Here is a 21,232-nt window from a genome sequence, read left to right on the forward strand (position 1 = left end):
TGCAGCCGTGGTGTGGAGTGTGTCGAGTTTGGTGGCAGGAGAATCTCGTCTCTGCTTTTTGCAGATGATGTGGTCCTCCTAGCTTCATCCAGCTCTGACCTTCAGCTCTTGCTGGGTAGGTTCGCGGCCGAATGTGAAGCGGCTGGGATGAGGATCAGCACCTCCAAATCTGAGACCATGGTTCTCGACCGGAAAAGGGTGGCTTGCCACCTCCGGGTCGGGGGAGAGGTCCTACCTCAAGTGGAGGAGTTTAAGTATCTCGGGGTCTTGTTCACGAGTGAGGGTAGGAGGGATCGGGAGATCGACAGGCGGATTGGTTCGGCGTCTGCAGTGATGCGGACGCTGAGCCGATCTGTCGTGGGGAAGAGGGAGCTGAGCCAGAAAGCCAGGCTCTCGATTTACCGGTCGATCTACCTCCCAATCCTCACCTATGGTCATGAGCTTTGGGTAATGACCGAAAGAACGAGATCGCGGATACAAGCGGCCGAAATGAGTTTCCTCCGTAGGGTGGCCGGGTTAGGGTTAGGGTTAGGGTGAGGGTGGGATGTGACTAAAATGCAGCTGAGAACCTTTCTAGATAGTCTCTGATTTATGAAGCGGAGGTTGCGTGCAGCTGTGCGTCCTCCATGTTTGATAGATCACACACCTACTTGGAGTAAGTAAGGAGCTTAAGTACGATTTTAGTGAGGATTCTACGCCATGTTTGATAAATGAGACCCCTGACCTCTAAATGCCACCCGTGATTAGTGAAGGTTGTAACATCATGAAACTATGAACACGCAGTGAAACTGCTCACCTCCGAGTCTCTGCAGCTTCTCGCTGCTCTGCTCCAGCAGCTCTCTGGCTTCTTGCTGCAGTTCATCTGCTCTCCTTCTTGCCTGCAGCACCGACTCCCCTTTATCCACCATTTGCTCCTCCATCACCTCAAACTGATCTTTGACCTTGTCATCGAACTCCTACACACAAAGCACCAAACGGATGAGGATCAGACATCGACATCTTAAATGCGAGCTGCTGTTGGAAGTCACGGTGAGTGTGTGCTCGAGACCCGCTGCGCCTCCTCAGCGTTCTGTCTGGCCTGCTCGGTGATCCGTTCAGTTGTTTCCACCTTCTGGTTCATTTCCAGGATGTTCTGCCTCAGCAGGCCGACCTCCCGCTCCAGCTGCACCAGACGGCCCGTGGTGTTGCTGAGCTTCAGCTCGGACTTCTCTGTCTCCGTCTCAGCCTGACGCGCACACACCAGTCGCTTTTTAAACATGTAAACTTTAACGGACGTGCAATCATTTTCTTGTTCTTCCTGCCTTTGTGTGATTTGTATTATACTGAGAGATCATTTGTAAAGTCAGACTCACAGAGTTCAGCAGCTGCAACGTTCCTGCGATGTTTTTCTGAGCCAGCAGGATGGCGTGCAGGGTGGTGTTCTGAGCATGCTCAGTCTCGTTCAGTGCTGCGTTCACCGCGTCTGATTTCTCCTTCAAGTTTGACGCTTCCTCACTGACAGGAAGAAAGAGGACGTTAGGTTCTTGAATGCAAGACGCTGGTTCACGTTTTAGTCGATCGTCTACGTGTTAGATTTCTAGACCAAGTCGTCGTTACTTGTGGAGAATTCTTCTTTTTGGCGCTTTAGGACAACACGTTACCTGGCTGCTTTGGCCTGTCTCAAGAGGGACTCTGCAGCTTGGACGTCCTCTGCGCTCCGACTGAGGATCGTCTCCACGCTGGTCAGAGTGCTGACCTTCTCCCTGATCTCGTTTGTCAGCTCCTGTAGTTTTTTCGCAGATGTGGGCATCTCCAGAGCTAGGACGTCATTGGCCACCGCCTCGATCACCGACTTGTCTGCTTTGTCATCTGGATAAACAAAACAAAAAATAAACTGCAGAGGTGTTTTGAGCCACAAGACGCGGCTGAATGAACGCAACTCACTGGAGAGAAGTTCTCGTATCTCCTGGATGAGGTTGCGGAGCTGGTCGTTGCTCTCCTCAACTCTCTCTCTGCTTCGGTTGGACTTGATCAACACCTCCATCGCTTTCACCTTGGCCTCATTAGCACGCATGTTGGCGTCCCACACCTGACCCCAAACAGGTCCAGTCATTTTCTGGCGTTAACCTCGTTTATCTTAAACTGCTTCTAACAAACGTCTCCTACCATCCTGGAGAGCTTGTCCACCTCCTGCACAGCCTCTTGGATCTCCTGGTCCAGGTTCTGGGACACCTTAAGAACATTTTTAGACTTTGTGATGAGGCCGCTGCATCCCTCTCCTCCACAGTGTGGCGCTCCATTTTCCCCGACACAACCCAGCCCACCACAGGGAGCGCAGCCCTCACCTTCAGCTCCAGCTGCACCGCCACACATCTACACAAACATTAAATTCCAATAAAAGTTGGCAGTGTGGAAACTTTTTAAATTTTGGGGGCTCTCACCTTCTCACTAAGCGGGGACATGTCCAAAATTTTCAGCTCGTTGGACAGTTTTTCCAGCTTCTGTTCATTTCTTTGGTGTTTGCGGTCAAATTCCCTTTGACTGCTGCTGAGTTTGTCCTCTGTGGCTTTCCGTACTGCGGCTGACTGCTCTATCGTGTTGCCTGGATCGCTGCTGGAGGCATTTGAACGTAGCTCTGCATTTTGGGACTCCATATATGCAGCAGAAATAGTGTTCATGGCTCCTGTAAAGGGTTAGGGAATAAGGCAGGAAGCCAGGTAAATGTCATTGGTAAAACAGTGAGCCTCTGATTATTTCCTATGGGTGCTGAACAGTTAACAGCCATGACCACATTTAATTCAACTCAGTCTATTTATACGGCGTAAAATCACGACGAGTCGTTCACAAAGTAAACACCCATATAGTTCAGGTCATTAAGACAATTAGTAAAAAGTTTCCTGCATGTTTCCAACGTTCATGTTCCGCCGAGGCACCCGCTCGTTAGCCGTTTAGCTAGCTGAGCAAGGATACATGGGAGGTGACTTGTAGCCTGGCCTTGGTCAAAAACTTCCCAGAATGCAGCGCGGTATTTTCAAAAGGACTGCGGATCAGAAGCTGGTGTTACGTCGATATGTGTTCCCCCTCAAGAGCTGTTACTCTTGCACCCAGCTGCAAGTGGAATCGACCCAATCACAAGAAATAACCCTAACCCTTACCCTACCCATAACCACCACAAATTTATGTTTTGCATAAATATAATTTTTGCGAATATTATGTGTAGCACAGTTTTTAGGTTTGTTTCAGGTTTATGGTTAGGGTGAGGGTTAGGACATTTTTTTGCGAGTGGATGGTTCAAACTCGCCGCTGGGTGCAAAAGAAACAGATCTCGAGGGGGGAACACATATCAACGTAACACCGGCAGTTACTTCGGGGGCAAATTTCAAGTTTAAACGTAAGTCAACTAATTGTAGCTATCGGGCTGATCGCTCATTCATTTAAATGTTTTCTTTGACCAAGGAAGGACAGCATCCTCACAAGTAAGGCGCCTGGCCTAGCAAGACATCACCTTGCTAGGCCAGGCCAATATCATCCGGCCAGCCGCTAAAAAGGGCATTTTAGTTTGTAAACGGGAACGCCTCCTACAAAAATGGGAATGCCCCCTTCTTCTTATTCGCTCCTGAAATGTTACTTCCCCTCGGATATTTCAAAATAAAAGAAAGTCTTGTTTTATTCAGTTACCGTGGATGTTGGCGTTCTTGGCATTGTAGACCTGCTGTCTCAGCTCTTCCACCTTTTTCTCCAGCATGGTGGCCTCATCCGTCAGATCATCTAAATCCTTATCTGTGATGTTCTTGTCATGAAAGACAAGGTCCAGGTCTTCCTCTGTGGTGTTCAGCTTCCCGCTGAGGAACGCCATCAAACCCCTGAGACAACACGAGACATTAATGTAGAAGTCCGTAGAAGGTCTCAGACTCGGCTGCTACGTTTTCTTACTTACGTAATCTGGTGTGTCAGGTCTTGTACCTTCTCCAGCTTCACCGCAGCCGTCTTGTTCTCCACTAGCTCTCTCACAGCCTTGGCGTTTTTCTCCAAGCTGCTGACCAGCTCCTTGTACGGCGCCGTCACTCCGCTGGTAAGCAGCTGTGTTACCTGGGACTCCAGACGTCGAGTCTGATTGGTCAGCTCGCTGACCACCGTGTCCCAGACACCAAAACACTGATGGCAGGGCTCGCAGGAGGGGAAGTCCCCCCAGTGGTCTCTGGCACACTTATCACACCTCGGACCCGAAACGCCCTCCATGCAGGTGCAGTCGCCAGTGGCTCGGTGGCACTGCTCACTGGAGATTCCCCGAGGGTCACAGTCACAGGCTGGAAACAGAAAAAGAGGAAGAAAAGTGGAAATAATCTTTTATATATTTTTGTTCGTGACAGAGCCTTCAGCATACTCCTCCTTTGGAATAAAACTGGCCGTTTTTTCTATTTTTATCAAGAAATGTATTCTCAACTGAACTGGTATAATTTATGTCATGACTGATCTTTTTTTTTTTGCGTTGTTCCAATTTTCTTTGATTTAGTAGAGAAAGTAAAGAGTTAGTAAAGAAAAGAGATCCTGCACCTCTAAATTCAATTCAAGTTTATTTATAAAGCGCCAAATCACGACAAGAGTCGTCTCAAGGCACTTCACATAATAAACATTCAAATTCAGGTCAGTTCATTAAGCCAATCAGAAATAATGTTTCCTATATAAGGAACCCAGCAGGTTGCATCGAGTCACTGACTAGTGTCAGTGACTATACAGCAATCCTCATACTAAGCAAGCATGCAGCGACAGTGGAGAGGAAAACTCCCTTTTAGCAGGAAGAAACCTCCTGAGAATCCTGGTTCAGTACAAGCAGCCATCCACCATGAGTGCGTTTACATGCGGCCAGTAACCCTTTTAAAACCCGAATATTCACAATAACCCGGTTCCGCAGGTCCATGTAAACACCGCCAAAAACCCGGATATGCTCATAACCGCTACACCTGGGGTAACCCTTTTCTAACCCGAATGTTTGGTCGTGTAAACGCATACCGGGATATCCCCATCAAAGTGTGTGTTCTGCGCATGCTCTGTTCGCAAGGAATCTTGGTCTTTTGAGTAGCGAGACGTCTCGTATGCGCCAGAACACCGGAAGTAAACAACAAGTTGGGAGCAACATGGCGAGTCGCGGCACAGCACCACACTTTTGGAGTGACGAGGAAACTAAAGCGCAAACAAACCCGGTCGCTATCTCTTCCGAACTGGGAAACATGTTGTTTTCCGGGATACCGGAACAAGAAGAACCGGAAATGAGGCATATTGCGTCTGGACGTAGTCCATACGTCCTGACGCTACCCCAACGTCCGTATTTAAATCGGGTTATGCAAGTCAGGGGTAACTCTTTCTATTTATGCTTGTAAACGGGTTATTCTGATCAACTCAGAAACCCGAATACCGACCTTAACCCGATCATAACCCGGATATTGGCTGCATGTAAATGTAGTCCACGACTCACTGGGGATGGAGAAGAAAGACACACACACACTTTAGCTTTTTTTTTGTATATTTTCTTGTTTTTCTTCATAAGCATGTGTTAATTTTAATCCATATTTTGTCTTATTTTATGCACTAGGAATATGGATGAGTGCATGTGCAATTTTATGTTTTTTTCGATGGTTTCACATAAATAAATAAAAAAATGAGTAAAACCTTGATGCAAAATGCAAAAATCGATGCAACAAAACCATAAAAATGATTATTATAGTAGCTTTAACTGATTTGTCTGGACTTCACTACAGTTTGTGTTTGTTTAATTCTTGTCTGAGTTTTCAGAAATAAAAAACAAGCACATATAATCTGCTAGACCTTAAATTAACATTTGGGTTAACATAGAGTTTATTTGGACTCTTTCACCTACAGGAAAAAGATTGTTGACCTCAGAAGGTCCTGCTGACCCTTTAAGTTTGGGTCGCTGCACAAAAACAAGCACCAGGGTTTCCGTCGTTCGTTTGAGAAGGAAGACGTTTGAGAGTCAGACAGAAGGAATGCATGACCGCAGCTGCTATCAGTCTAATCCATCCTGGAGCTACAGCCCAGCAAGCTTCCTCTGATTTATCACAAAAATATGCCAACAAGAGACCTTTGACCTTCAAAAGTCGTCTATAGGAAGCGGCTGCGTGTATTTAGGATGCTCCGGCAGCATCTCCCACTCGTTTCTCACAGCATCGGTGGATCATCTGATCAGACAGGAAGCAAACAGCTGGACCAACAGCTATGAGAGCAGCAGGGATCGCAGCTGGAATAAATTACGAATCCCGGCATCTCTGGGCGTTCGTCTGTGATGTCCTGAGAATTTTGGAGAACATCTGGTTCCCATGAGCGGAATCAATCCCATTTTCCTCCTCCTGCTGTCCTGCCTTTGCCTCTTTCTCAGTGTCTTCTGCCCCTTTTTGCCTCCGCTACTGTTCAGCTGGCGCTGACTCACATCCCACGGGTTCGATTCTGCTTTTCCTCATGTTCTATGTGGCAAACGCACAAATAAAAACCTTAAAACTAACAATCCTCACAAAGTCGCACCCTTTTAAAACTTGAACATTTTTACAGTTTATAAAGATTTTAATTTTTTTATATCTGATTTATCAAAGATTTTAATTTTTTTATATCTGATTTATCAAAGTATTTTATGCTGATGAAAATCAGGCAGCAGTAGCTCAGGAGCTAGATCAGGTTGTCCAGTAATCAGAAGGTTGCAGGTTCAATCCCGATTCCTGGTAGAGAATGCTGCTGTTGTGTCTTTGGGCAAGACATGTAACCCTCCCTAGCTGCTGGTGGTGGTCAGAGGGACTGGCGATGCCAGCGCTCGGCAGCCTCGCCTCTGTCAGTGCGCTCCAGGGCAGCTGTGGCTACATTGTAGGCAGTGGTGGATTTAGCAATTTGGGGGCCCAAGGCGAACACCGACATGGGGCCCCCTTACACTAAATTTTCGACAATCTTATCTTTAACTGGATTTGCGAAACTCTCCCCTCTTCTGACACGAGTTATTTTCACTTTTTATTAGTCCTTCTCTTTTTCCTGTCTCTCTCTCCCTCTGAGTTCATTCTTCTTCCTGGCAGTGCTCCCGTGCTTTTGCCTTTCTTTATTTTTCTATTTTCCATTTTGGTCCATGTTTTCCTCCCTTTAAACATTTTCTATTGTCTTTCCTTTCTGCTTCCTTTGATGTTTACAATGAAAAACGACGTCACGTTTGGAAGTGAAGATAAAAGCTTTTTGGGCTCTGCTGGGTCCCCGGCGGGGGTGGTCGCCCCTGGGTCCCGGGTCATTGGGTCCCGGGCTTGGCCGGCTAGGGGGTGGGAGGCTGCGGGCGGGCCTGTGGGCTTGCCGCCGATATCTCCCGGGACTCTGCCGGCTGCTGGTTGTGGCCCCCCGGGGCAATCCTCTGCACCTCTCGAGGGGGGCGGGGGCTTTTCTGGTCGCAGTCTTCCTGGGGTCCCTGCGCTCTGGAGCAGCTCCTGGATCTCTGGGATTTGGAGCTCCCTCCGTCTCCTACACATCTTTGGGGGGCAGATCTGTGGCCCCTCACACTCTCTATTGGACGCTCCTATAGAGAAACCTTACATAAACAAGCGCGTGTACACACACAGGTGCTCACATGGTGCTCTCATAAGTATGGACTTGGGCACGTTCAACACATGTCTTAAGGCTGTGGCTGGCACTAAATGCACTGTAATTTATTATCGTGATTGTTCAGTTAAACAATGTTGATTTTATATTTCTTCATCAAGTTGACGCAGTGATAGTTGGATCTTGTATTGTTGTTGTGTCCCATTGTTTTTTTCTTCTCTCTTTCTGCTGGTCTAGAAGCAGACTCTTGTTCATTATTGTTTATTTTTGTGGAACCCCCCCACCCCCTTCTCTCCCCACCTTTTGTCTCTTCCTTTCTCTTTCACCTCTGACTCCGTGTCTGGTCAGAATTACAAAGCATTCAAAAACAATAACAATAAAGTTTTAAGTATCAGGCGTGACATTAAAAGCAGACGCGTTGATGCTCCACCTGAGAGTAAATCTGTGTCACCAGCATTCAGACATCAATTCTGTTTACTTCACAGCCAGACAGGACACGGGAAAAAAAAGAAGATGAAAGGTTTTTTGAAACAAGCTGCTTCTTTCTCTTATTGGAGCCACTAGGAGAACTCCATTTCATGCTCCATTTCATGTTTTGACTACCACTTCGAGTTTGTTACGAACGCTCTCGCCTCTCTTCTTCTTCTTATTTGTGGTCTCATGGCACTTGGCAAATAATAATTTAGTGCATTACTGCCACCAACTGGATTGGAGTGGAATGACTACCAATCACTTCCTGTTTGTGCATCGGCGTCTTAAAGGAATAGTCCATTGTGGCATTAACAGAGGGATGCCTGCAGTCAGGGCTAGGGGGCCCCCCCACATAAGGGGCCCCAGGCGGCCGCCGACCTATGCCTAATGGTAAAACCGCCACTGATTGTAGGACGGCCTTCTTTGTCCACCAGGAGGTTGGGACATTGGTACACCTTCATTTATACGGCTATGCTTGGATATCGACCACCTACATCTGTAACTTAATCTCAAGGAGAAGTGTAACTCCTCACAGTCAGACGATCAGCTGTTACTTTGTGTTCCGTTAGCTCGCACCGAACTGGACAAAAGAGCTTTCGTTCACTCTGCTCCTTCTGCACGGACCAGGCTGAAATTAACCCAGTTTATGTCCTTGAATGCGTTTAAATCCAGACTAAGAACCCTCGAGACGGATTCCCTGTGTTGTAACTTCCTTCTGTAACTTTGTACATAACATGTCTAGTAACTGTAACTTTTGCTGCCTCTAGGCCAGGACTCCCTTGAAAATGAGGTTTTAGATCTCGATGGGACCTTCCTGGTTAAATAAAGAATAAATAAATAAAATAAAAATTGTAGCTCATCCCCATCAGCGTGTGAGCGTGTGTGTGAACGAATGAATGATACACTGTAGTGTAAAGCACTTTGGAGTCCTCTCACACTGAAAGGTGCTATAAGTGCAGATAATTAATCACTGATGTTTGTTTTTAACATTATTTTTCTTCTATTTACTCTAGTTGCTGTGATTGAAAAGGAAAACGGGAAGAGAACAAAAGATTATTAAAATGTCAAATGAAAGAACAACAAAAGGAGGTGTTACTGACTGAATCATTGCTGTTTTATATTAAGCTGTAGTGGAATTTAATTTCAAATAAAACTGTTATTTGTAAGAACATTTGAGCTGCTACGTGTTTCAAATACAATAAAAGTAAAATTTACATCCAAAAAAAGGCCGTTTTGGGGTTCATCTTGTGTGTGCTCATCTAAGTCATGATTAGTGTTTTTTAAACTTTTTGGACTAAACTTTATTTAAATATAAAACATTTTACAATCATTTCTTACGTTGGCAAACAGAATATTCTAAAAACTATATCAGATGTGACTCTGTTCTTTTTTATGTTTTACTATGAATTTGAGAGGATTTGTCTTCCTTGCTGTGCTGTAAATCTAGCCTAGTGAACGAGACCAGATCCTTGCTTTGCAAAGTTTGGTCTAGCAACGCTCCACTGGAACCTCCGCAGCCCCTAACAGCATTCTGGCTGGCCAATCACAGCTCTCTAGAGGGGTTCCAAACACATAAAGAGCTGTGATTGGTCCATAATGGTGGGCCAATCATAGTGCTCTATCTGCTTAGTGAACAAATCACAGAGCTTTATCCGCTTTGTGGGCCAATCGGGACACTCCATATGCCTGGTGGGTGGGATGATGCAACAGAGTGAAACAAGATGGCGACAGCATGTTTGAAATGGCTTTTACATCCATGTTGGACTATTAGAACCTGGGCTTCATTAGAATCAGGAGCAGATAGATGGATTCAAGAGCTTTTTTTTTTTTAAGAAAAAATGACGTGTTTTCTCCTTCTTGAACTGTTGACCGCCTCATTTACCGATGGCTGTTGCGGTGAGTATGTCACATTCATTGTCCAGTGGAATGCGGAGATCATTTGAAAGACAACGGTAGAACCCGCCCCACAACCGAGAACCGTCAATGGAGCGTTGCCAGACTAAATATTACATTTATTTAGTCTGGCTTGCCAGGCTACTGTAAATGTTCACGATGGTTGAAAAAGCCCTACCCTGACATTTGACCTCTGGATCTCCCCAGAAAAGCTCTCTGCACTCCCGACACGTCTGGCCTCCAAATCCTGGCTTGCACACACACTGTCCTGTAACCTGCAGCAAGAAACCATCACAAACCAGGTCAACGATGCAGACTTCAGAATCTCATTGTTTAATTTCTGCCCATTTTAAGGCTTTTGTTTCACATGCAGACACAATAAAGCTTTGTAGTTATTTTAACGCTCGGTTCATTTGGGGGGGAAATGTCCATTCAGTTTTAGCCCGGTGTGTTCTGAGACTTCCTTCCTCTGCTGGACAGGAGCCAGTAAACACAGAACCCCACATGTTTGTGTGTGGGTTTGTGCACATTTTTCTGTTCTTCACGTGCACTTTTGTGTGTTCAAGAGAAACGAGGCTGAACAGAAACGGAGAAAACTCAGCTAGCTGAAATGTTTAAATCAGGAGAGTTTCACAAACACAGACCCCGGTGATTAGGTGGGAGGGTTCAGTCCTGCTGTTTTGCTCTCTGTGGGAAATGTTTTGGGAAAATTTCCTCACCCTATTCCACAGCGAGGAAGGAAAACTTTGGCAACTGCAGCTTGTTGAGAGTTAAGACTCCATTTCAGTTGCACGTCATGCTCTTGGCAAAGAAAACTGCAGCAGCTGTGGTGCTAACGCAGATGGTGATGATAGCTGCTGATTGTTTAGGATTTCACAGTAAAGTACAGACGTGTGAGTAAACCCGCTCCTGTAAACGCTTTTGCCATTTATGTTCCACACTGTAAAAAGAAAAAGTTGATCCAACTTAAAAAATTGCTTCAATCGGTAACAAGCAATTTAATTAAGTTCATCCAACTTAAATCATTAGTACATTTAGAATAATTTAAGTTGGATAAACTTAATTAAATTGCTTGTAACCAATTGAAGCAATTCAATTAGGTTGATTAAACTATTCTCTTTTTTCAGTGCACTAAATGACTGCATATTGAAAAATATGGGGTGGATTACATTTTTTGCAGACTTTTTAAATGCTCTTAGGGCAGACTCTTACTATTCTGCAGCTGTTGGTGAGGAACCGTGAACAGCATTCACAAGAGTTTCCAAAATGTCTCAAAAATGTTGCGAGGCTCTCGGTTATCCAAGGCTTTTCTCTTGCGTCACTGGGATTAACTTTTTTTTCTTCTCAAAATGGTCACAGAGTCATTTCGTTATAAGTTATGAGTCTGAGTTGTTTGCACATTTAGTGCATCTTACGGGTTTTCTCCCACTAGTCACCTGCAGCCTCCTCAGATGCTGGCTTTGTCTAACAGCTTTCTTTCATTTTCTAATGAAAGTCACATGATTTAAAATCCTACTGATGTCTCTAAGGGTCAGATAGATGTAGTCTACAGTCTTTAAATAAATTTTACTTTAATCACAGATAGGTCTGGTGGTGTTCCACCTACCTCGTCGCACGAGGAGCCATAGGAGTGGACAGGGTGGCAGTCGCAAGGCTGGCAACCCGTCCCACTGGCAATGTTCCACGTATCAGGAGCACAGCGGTCGCAGTTCTGCCCGACCACGTTGGGCTGACAGGGACACTGGCCGCTACGCTGCTCACACTCACAGTCATCAGGGGAGGAACAGGCCCGAGGTGCCGTCCCGGCTGAGTAACACGCACACTCTTCACAGGGGAGGCATCATCGTTTCATCACAGTCAGCAAAGTCATCCAGCTTGTTAAAATCAATAATCTTCATCTTAACGAGGCGCTGAATTATTTACGCCGAACCATACTCACTCCTGCAGCTTTGCGTGGCGGCGTTGCCATAGTAACCCTGTTGGCAGTTCTGGCAGGAGCGGCCCTGTGTGTGGTGAAGACATTTGAGACAGGCACCTGTGCGGGCATTACAGGACCCGGGGTCATGCATGTCAATGTTGTTGTTACACTGACAGGGCATGCACTGTCCTCCGGGAATCAGAGGGTTCCCATGGTAACCTGGGGCGCACTCATCACACCTGTCTCCTGGAAAAGAAACAAAAACAACATGACAAAGACACCAACAGTCTAATTACAAGGAGACCAAAAGGTTGTCTGGGTTTGCAGCGTGTGTGTGTGTGTGTGTGTGTGTACACACACACCTTTGTAGCCAGGGCTGCACACACACACCAGCTGGTTGGTTAAAAGGTAACAGCTCTCTGCAAACTGACGGGCGCTCCGTGGCCCCTCTGGACACATGCAGGGGCGACAGTGGCCACCTGAACCCAGCTGTGGGTCACCATGGTAACCATTCATACACCTGGAAGTAAGGGAAGGAACAATCAAGGATCTTGAACATCTGGAGCAGGGGTAGGAAACTCCAGTCCTAGAGAACTGCTATCCTGCATGTTTTAGAAGTTTCCCGCTTCAACTCACCTGATTTTAAACAGCAAGTGATTAACAGGCCTGATGAGCTTCTGAACAGGTGATTCAAATGCGTTGAAGCAGGGAAAAAACTAAAACACGCTCTGAAGAGTACATTTTCTCATTGACTCCTACACTGGTGTTAGTAGAGAGGAAAATCAGAATTTCAATAATAGAATTCTGACTTTATAAAATACCGAAGCTGCAAAAATTCCAGGCTGAATTTACAACTTAAATCAAAAGTGGAGTTCCTCAAGGCTCAATCCTCGGTCCTGTCACCTTTCTCTTTCACATCTTCTGTTCAGGGCTTTGTTTATAAAAAAGTAATTCTTTATTGATGATAATCAGCTCAGTATCAGTTTACCCAAATGTCATGAAAAAAGATTAGTTTAAACTCACCTAAATAAAAAATAATGTTTTAATTTTTTAAACTTAAAAAAAATATTTTAACAGTCAGAAAGATTTTGTTCCTGAAATTTGAGGCTGTCTTTGTTTTTAAAATGCATGCACAAACTATATTTTACATCTTTCATTTTATTTGGTAACTATCTGGTTAATTGTGAAAAAATATATATTTTAATCATAATATGAACACTAAATAAGGTGATTTTCAAATCATCTTTTTGTCAGGGCCTGATTTCTGAAAAAGGGTTTTTAGACTTCTTTGGTATTTTTGCTCATTTCTGAGTAATAAATTGTGTTTTTGTGTAAACATCGACAACTATCCAGTCTAAATAAGCAATATGAAATGAATAAAGGAAAATGTCATCCCTTCGTACCTCTCACAGTGATGTCCGGTGGTGAAGTCCCTGCAGCCCTGACACTCTCCAGTCTGGGGGTGGCAGCTCTCGCTGTGACCGTTACATGAACACGGTCGGCAGTGAGGGAAACCCCAGAACCCGGGCAGACAGTGGGAACACTGGCGACCCGTTGCACCCGGGACACACTCACACTGACCCGTTGCCTCATGGCAGAAAGGGCTGACGGAGCCCAGAGAGTCACAGCCACAAGCTGGGGTAAAATTAGGATTAATGGGAATATGAGAAGAGTGTGAAACAAAAAAGGCGGAGGGAATTCTGAAACTCACATCTGCATCCAGCGGGACTGAAAAGGAACGTAGCCGGAGCGCAGTGATCACAGTTCCTACCGACCACGTTGGGTCGACACTGACACTGACCGCCGTTCGACTCACAGATGGCACTCAGAGATCCCTGAGGGTCACACTGGCATGCTGGGAAAACGTTGGGAAAATTTCCTTAAATGTAATCATACAACATTTTAAGATATTGAACATGTTTAGAGGAATCTTTGGTGTTTTTGTTATTTCTGAGATAAAATTTTTGATTAGAATGCTGTGCTTTTATCTCCTATTGAAATGGACTAAATTAAAATCTGAGCACAAGAACTGTTTTTAATCCACTCTGTTGTCACTTAGACTGGTCTTGCTTCGATGATTTGTTTGCAGCTAAAAACAAAACAAGAAAATCTAAAACTATAACATAAGAGAAGCAAAAACAAACCCAGACATACAGGGGCGCCTTCAGAAAATTTTGATGGGGGTGGCCAGATGGGGCCAAAGACATTTTTGGGGTGGCACGCCAAATTGGTCCTTGGGGTAACTCTGGGAGTGTTTAGCCTGTGGCGATGTATTGCATTGCGTCTTTATTTGCTTTTATTTTTAAAAAGACTGTATTTATCCAAAACATTTACCGTATTTTCACGACCATAGGGCGCACCGTGTTATAGGGTGCAGCTTCAGTTACGGGTGCCTTTTTGGTATTTAACACATACAAAAGGCGCACCGGGTTATAGGGCGCGGGCGCGGTAAAACATTTGTGCGGGCTCGGGACTCGGAACATATCAGTGCAAACCAGACATTGTGAAAATTATAAACAGCCAAAAGCGTGCTTCACTTTACTGGTCTAGTCCTGGTTCACACCTGGTTTAGAGCGCACGTGCACTTCCTCATTGCGTGCGCTGACGGCTCGTGCTCTTCTAATGGGCTCGACACACGGGAGGCAACTCCGCCTCTCCTCCATTCGTTTTCAATGAGACATGCGCGACAAAGCGATAATCGCGGGTCTCCCTCCTACTAACGACCGGCGTACACCGGGAGTGCTGCAGGAGGACACACAGGGATTTATGGGGGTTGGATGAGGAAAACGAAAGAAAGTAAATCTGTGTTTTGTGATCAGTTTAATTTGACACGAACACGACAAACACGCTTTCTTAACAATCTTTGTGAGTAAAAAAAACGTGTAGAAATAAAAACGAACAGCGTGTGTTATTAGGGAAATAGCGCCGTGAGCGGTTCTGATACTTTTTGGGTCGCAGCTGCTCGCAGCGCCGCTTCAAGCGCTGATGCACTGTGTTGAAGTTCAGAATGTGTTTAGTTGGTGGATTTAACCACATAAACTTTCCACATGAACAAAATCATATGTGTGTTATTAACAGGCCTAAGAAAATAGTGTGATTTGAATTGTGTTTTATTAACCCTCTGGGGTCCATGGACACGTATCCATGTCTTTCGAACAGGTCTGATTTGGGACGCTGTAGCAGCAAGACTCCTCCTCCCTGAGTTTCGGTTTCAATTCAGCTTTAAAAAGGAGATGATAAACTACACCCCAGTTTTTAAATTGTGTTAATAGGCAACGTAAAAGCAGAGTTATACTAAACTAAAAAACGACCTATTTTTAGACAATCTGATAACTTGTCCAAACAGCAGTTTAGTAATCCGTGAGAGGGAACGTGCTTGTGAACATAAAAACCCACAAAAACCTGAGATCCTTTTGCTGTTGGTGGAAGTCTCACATATCCAACTGATAAAAAGCATCATTATGTAGCTGAGAGAGAGAGGAGGGCTGCACGAGTAACGAGATGTGCGCAAAAAGGAGTCGCTTGGCGGGGAAAGGAGTGGCGCGAACGGAGTAACAACAAACAATTAGACAGATATTGACGGTAAACTTCATATTTTGGAGCCATCCGGACAGATATATTGTCTCTGCAGTTTAGTAGGCTTTTATTAGGCTTATATAAAGGATGATGAGAAGGATAAATGTCCACCAGGCAGTTCAGATAGTACGGCTGTTTTTTGAACTGGAAGCAGAGGAAGTGGGCGGAGACTCACAGCCGGAGTCTGAGGCAAACAGCGAGGATGTTGATGACGATGTGGCAGATCCACAGGTCTGTCTTCGCTCACGTCCGCACGTTCACGCCGCGCCCCTTGTCTTCTACTACGTTCACGTCTCACAACAACACAACAGGCACACCGCACCATCGGGCGCTACATTTTGGAGAAAATTTAAGACTTTTAGGTGCGCCTTATGGTCGTGAAAATACGGTAACTTACATTTTACAAACACAAACATTTCAGAAAAATACATTTTAGTTACTTCTAATTTAATTAAAAAATGTATCTTTTTAGGTCAATTCACCTGTTTTTCACAAAATCTATGGAGATAAAAACTTTTTTAAAATGGCAACAGGTAGAAACATATGTGTACTTTTTATTCAGATTATTTCTTTACTCATGAACTGTATTCTTTTTATTTTGTTTTACAATTATGCCTTGAATAAACCAGATCAATTTATGGTTTGACTGAACATTAATATGATTTATTAACACTGGCTTTTCCTGGGGGGGCAGCAATTTTCTAGGGGTGGCCATGGCCACCCCTGGCCACCCCGTGGGGGCACCTTTGCTGACATATTTAATACGCCCCATATGAGACAAAACCCCACAATTAAAAACACAACACTGAACAAGGTGACAAACTGCTGAATAAATTTGGGACATTAACAGGTTAAATTAAAATTGACCCCTTATGGCGACCTTGTCTGGGGAAAGCTTAGCTTGTTACATGAATATGCATGAAAAACATAAAACGTTTTTTAATAGAAAACATTAAAAAACCTGAAAATACAAAAAGAAAAGTGGTATTAAACAAACCTTTTAAAACAAGGTTTAATAAAAGATCTAAAGATAAAAAAACAGGTTTTACCTTCATAACTAGGAAACTACGTACCCATGGCTCCTTTGTGGAGCAGAGCAGACACACTGAAGATGTAATGGTGACAGATGTCCGTCATCGGGCTTTTGACGACGCTCCGGCTGCTTTCCAAACATCTGTAGCGCTGGAACGTCTCCCACGCCTCTTCACCGTCCGTCCCACCAAACATGTCCAGCTCTCTGACTCGAGGCATTAGCACCAACTACGACGAGAGGGAAGCATCATGGGAAACCATGACAGGCGTGGCCTTGATAGACTTTTAAAAGCTTTTCTACACACAAGAGGACGTTTTGGAGCTCTTCCTGGAAACCGTTGAAAGGTTCCAGTTTATAGAAGATAAACAAACTAAAAGTGAAGAAAACGAGGAAAATAAACTAAACATACGGAGTCGATGAGCGTGTACGGACTCTGGACGCTGCTGACTGATGAGTAAAATGGGAAAGAAAGACGTATCGTGTAATTCAGTCCTTTCTCGAAGCACACCGGCGTCACCAGCAGCACGTGCCTGCAACACGACACAAGATCAGTGTGTGTGTGTGCGCGCGCTCAAGTAATTCACACACCCATACGGCCTCATGTTGTACCTGGATCCAGGTGGGAGAGAGAGAGACTGTTCATCTGCAGCCTGGAGGGCGTCTCTGCAGTGAGCTGAGTGGTTGGGAGGGTGGAAGACGGGACGCTCCACTCGGACGTCCACCTCTTCCCACTGCTGTGGGAGCTGTCCAAAACCGAGGGGCACTCAAGTTATTTACTCACTCTTCAGGGATTGTTCAGTTCGTGTGGAAGAAAGGAGCTTCCACGGCTACCTGTGGCTCGTAGCGAATGAGAATATCGTAGTCCATCGACTCTGGGATGTTGTTGACGTGGAACTCCAGAAACGTTCCTTCTGGGACGTTAGCGAACCCCATCCCAGTCCATGTGGGGTTTCGGTTCTGGGGGTACGGCCTCTGTTCCAGTTTGACTCCCTGAGTGACAGAAAACACAGCCGGGATGCCGAGGCGGACACGTTGATGGAGGGCAAGGGTTAAAACCGACCCCGCACTTACAGATCCGTGACTGGCTTCCTCTGCTTCATAAGTGTAGTGGTCCAGAGCGATGAAGTAGAATCCGGGCTCGATCTGGTCACAGCGACGTCCGAACATGTGCTCCCGGCACATGCACTGTCCCGAGTGAGGGTCGCAGCTACAGAGACACGTCTCAGATGAGAATAATCTTTATCTATTCTATAAATGTGTGTTTTTTACCAGATTTATTTCACAAATAAGAGTTTACGGCTGCTTGAACCAACCTTCACCACAATTTTATCACCACAAGCAGCCAGCTGTTGGGTTAGTCAGACCTACTTGTTGTCGACGGCGCCTCCTTGGTCACAGTCACATGGCCTGCAGCCGTCCATGTCGTTCGACAGTCCCCAGTGCTCAGGCTGTTTACCACCAGACAGAAAACAGATGGTTGACTCATACGTGGGGGGAACATTATCCCTACTGAAAGCGACGTCGTGTTTGGAGACGTACCCGGCACCGGTCACAGTTGTGTCCGCTGACAAGTCGCTTGCAGAAGCATCGTCCTGCTTCTGGCTCACAGGGGTTTCCTCCTGGCACCGTCCCCAGGGGGTTGCAGGTACATGCTGCCAGGACACGTGCATTTAAATTCACCGTACTCCTAAACGGGGGCTTAGTCTAGAAATGTATTTGTAGTTCTGCTCCTGAGATCTTTCCTTAAACCAGTCGGACAAATTCAGCATTAAACAGCTGTGATGTTAAAGATGTAATTTACACAGCATGTGAAATAAAAATAATTCAGAGGGTAGATTGTGACTTACGCAGACAGCCATCTGGACTTTGTCCCAGTCCGTAGTGTCCCTGTCTGCAGTGATCACAGCGTTCTCCCTCAACGTTGACTCTGCACCGGCACTGACCTGATATCAGCCCAGCGGCCACATCAGTGTGGGAGTCACACAGCCCGCCCTGCAGAGATCCCTCTGGGTCGCAGCTACAAGCTGTGGGAACGTGCAAATTAGGTTAGAAGGATGAAATCCTCAAAACAAATTCTTTTACATCCAGAACTCAGCTCTCCGAGATACGGAAGTTCTGATAACATCGCATTCACACACAGGTTCATACATCACATCTAGTTCCATCCATCACAGTAAATGTTAGTTAACCTGTCATATTTTAATTGTTGGTAAAATAAATTCTTACTTTTATAAACCTGACTCTTTTCTGAATCAAACTAAGTGTGTACAATTCCCTAATAAATAATGAATCCTAGAATCTTCTGATTAACACAGTAAAGACCAGGCAGGGTCATATTCTATATTTAGATAGAATATCACAGCTTATTGGTCATATATATATATATATATATATATATATATATATATATATATATATGACCAATAAGCTGTGATATTCTATATTTAGATATATATTTATATATATTGAGCTCTTAAAGCACTCAATTAACCAAACCCTACAAAGGTGACAGATCATCTGCTGCTGTGGCCCCCAGACTCTGGACCTCTCTCCCTCTGAGCCTGAGATCAGTGGACTCGGTGGACTCCTTTAAACTCACCTGTTCAGGCTTTGGTGGGACCTTCGGGTGATTCTTCATCACCACCTTCTTCCCATTCAGCTCATTCTACCAATTCTGCTTTTCCCAGGATCCACTGTTTAACTTTTCCCAATTTTATGGCAAGATTTTTAATCTTTTTAAATTTGTTTAATTTTTGTTCTTGTTAAGCGGCTTGTTCTATTTATCTTCACAGGTGCTATATAAAAGTTCTTCTACAAATTATCACACCTGGCTAGTTATTGATTTTAATACCTTGTCATAGTCTCAGAATATCTCACCTGGTCTTAGTTCCTGATCGCTAAACCTGGTTTTAATTATCACACCTGGTCTTTGCTAGATGCCACACTGGGTTGCGGTTTTTGATTATTCTAGTTTCTGACTGTCGTACCTGATTATAGTTCCAGATTTGTTTAAGAGATCAAAGTGTCCCCCTGTAAATAAACGCCATTTTTTAATCAACACTTAAAGGGACTTTACGGAGTTTAGAATTTTTATGCTCGTGATTGCCCCCTCAGGCCAAAAGCGTAACAGCAGCTTCAATAGTAGGCTCGTGCACGAGGCGCACATGCTGTACGTGCACACTCCTAACGAAAATAACAGCTGAGACAGACCCGTGTGTGTGTGTGTGTGTGTGTGTGTGTGTGTGTGTGTGTGTGTGTGTGTGTGTGTGTGTGTGTGTGTGTGTGTGTGTGTGTGTGTGTGTGTGTGTGTGTGTGTGTGTGTGTGTGTGTGTGTGTGTGTGGGTGTGGGTGTGTGGCCCGGAGGACAGAGGACAGGAGAACACGCAGCTAATTAATTAAATAATGTGGTTCTGTAGCTTTCTCTTCAGCACAGCCGACAAAGGTTTAAGATGGGTCAGTCCTCCTGCATGCTCAGATCATTCCCTTCCCTTGCTTGAAAAATTGTTCCAAAATGAAAGTTGAACCCACATCTTTTTTATCTGTGAATTCAATGCCGTTCGGCGAGTCTCAAATAAAAATTTGGGCATCTTACTGTAAAAAATATACCATTAATGTAAAAAATAAACTATGTTCACATCCAGGACCACACCCAGGTCTTCTGCACGAGAGTCCAACGTCTTACTAGGTGAGCTACACTCTAGTAACATCCACAGCATCTGTAACATTTATATCCTTGATGACAGCTGAAACAACGTTCAAAGAACGGTTCGGAGTGAAAATGGCTATTTTGTTGCTAATTAGCAGGAAATATCTAGAAGAAAGTTCTACAGAAAGTAGCTAAGGGTCCTCAGAAATGTAGCTAGCTTTGTCACTAGGCGTTAGGAACAGCGACAAAGTGGCACTGCCTCTCTCTCTGCTGCTAAAGCTACGGATAGCAAATGCTACGGGCGATGCCTGAGCGTGAACGCGCATGAAGCAGCCTGCTCGACCCGAGCATCTCTCTTTTTCTGTGATTTTACAGAAAAACAGGCAATCACAGTAAAAATGCCAGGGCTCATTCTACAGGACCAGGGCATTGCAGGAGAACGTATGAAGAAGACATTTATTATTTCTATACATGTTTTGGCTGTCACACTTCCATAATGCACCTTTAAGGTAAGAGCTACTTTCAGCATCTTTAATCCTGTGCAGAGTTTGAGGCTCCAGATGGTTTTAGTCATAGTTCATAGGAAATAACGCGTCCTGGAGGATTACAGCAGAACACTGTTTGGTAACACTTTACAATAAGGTACGCAAAATTGTGCTTGGTTATAGGGAACGACTTAGGGGGTAATCAGTAATGAAGCAGGGAAGAATAGGTAGTTAACCAGTAGTTACTGGTGAAAACGCTCATCAGTCTTGTTTCAGGGTCTAATAGGTAGTTATCTATGAAAGCAATAAGGAACAAATCCCAGATGAATGTAGTGCCTGTGGACACTCTTTTGTAAACGTCATGAAGGATGCAGATAGTTAGCAACATCACAGTGATTTAACATCACTGTTTCATCTTGATTTCACTCTTCTGTCACTTGGTCATCCATCGTCAGCATCCGTCCATCTCGAGATGATGGAAAGTGAAGCCTCCTCCCACGTACCTACTGAGGAACGAATATGTACTTAATACTTAACCATTACTTATACGTTGTTACATGGCCATTTACCATAAATACACTGAGCTCATTCACACATCATTTTCTTTCATCTTGTGTGTGGTGATCAGTGATGGGCAGTAACGCGTTAAAAGT

At 44.8% G+C, this 21,232-nt stretch overlaps 1 protein-coding gene across 1 annotated transcript in view; it reads right to left on the bottom strand.

The window, feature by feature from the left end:
* Positions 1-21,232, bottom strand: part of lamb1b (laminin, beta 1b) — a 39,236-nt gene that overhangs the window by 5,340 nt on the left and 12,664 nt on the right. The window contains exons 10-32 of the mRNA XM_015962333.3: positions 18,296-18,472; positions 17,988-18,100; positions 17,817-17,896; positions 17,520-17,655; positions 17,280-17,438; positions 17,058-17,191; positions 16,858-16,978; positions 16,489-16,675; positions 13,551-13,694; positions 13,243-13,474; positions 12,202-12,359; positions 11,861-12,085; positions 11,528-11,745; positions 10,100-10,196; positions 3,917-4,286; positions 3,658-3,842; positions 2,421-2,662; positions 2,146-2,352; positions 1,924-2,068; positions 1,641-1,848; positions 1,353-1,494; positions 1,049-1,225; positions 797-956 (exon numbers count right to left, since the gene is read on the bottom strand). Of these exons, the coding sequence (XP_015817819.3) occupies positions 797-956; positions 1,049-1,225; positions 1,353-1,494; positions 1,641-1,848; positions 1,924-2,068; positions 2,146-2,352; positions 2,421-2,662; positions 3,658-3,842; positions 3,917-4,286; positions 10,100-10,196; positions 11,528-11,745; positions 11,861-12,085; positions 12,202-12,359; positions 13,243-13,474; positions 13,551-13,694; positions 16,489-16,675; positions 16,858-16,978; positions 17,058-17,191; positions 17,280-17,438; positions 17,520-17,655; positions 17,817-17,896; positions 17,988-18,100; positions 18,296-18,472 (4,017 nt within the window). The remainder of the gene's footprint in view (positions 1-796; positions 957-1,048; positions 1,226-1,352; positions 1,495-1,640; positions 1,849-1,923; positions 2,069-2,145; positions 2,353-2,420; positions 2,663-3,657; positions 3,843-3,916; positions 4,287-10,099; positions 10,197-11,527; positions 11,746-11,860; positions 12,086-12,201; positions 12,360-13,242; positions 13,475-13,550; positions 13,695-16,488; positions 16,676-16,857; positions 16,979-17,057; positions 17,192-17,279; positions 17,439-17,519; positions 17,656-17,816; positions 17,897-17,987; positions 18,101-18,295; positions 18,473-21,232) is intronic.

This window comes from Nothobranchius furzeri, chromosome 1 (genome assembly GCF_043380555.1).
Source record: "Nothobranchius furzeri strain GRZ-AD chromosome 1, NfurGRZ-RIMD1, whole genome shotgun sequence".
Taxonomy (NCBI): domain Eukaryota; kingdom Metazoa; phylum Chordata; class Actinopteri; order Cyprinodontiformes; family Nothobranchiidae; genus Nothobranchius; species Nothobranchius furzeri.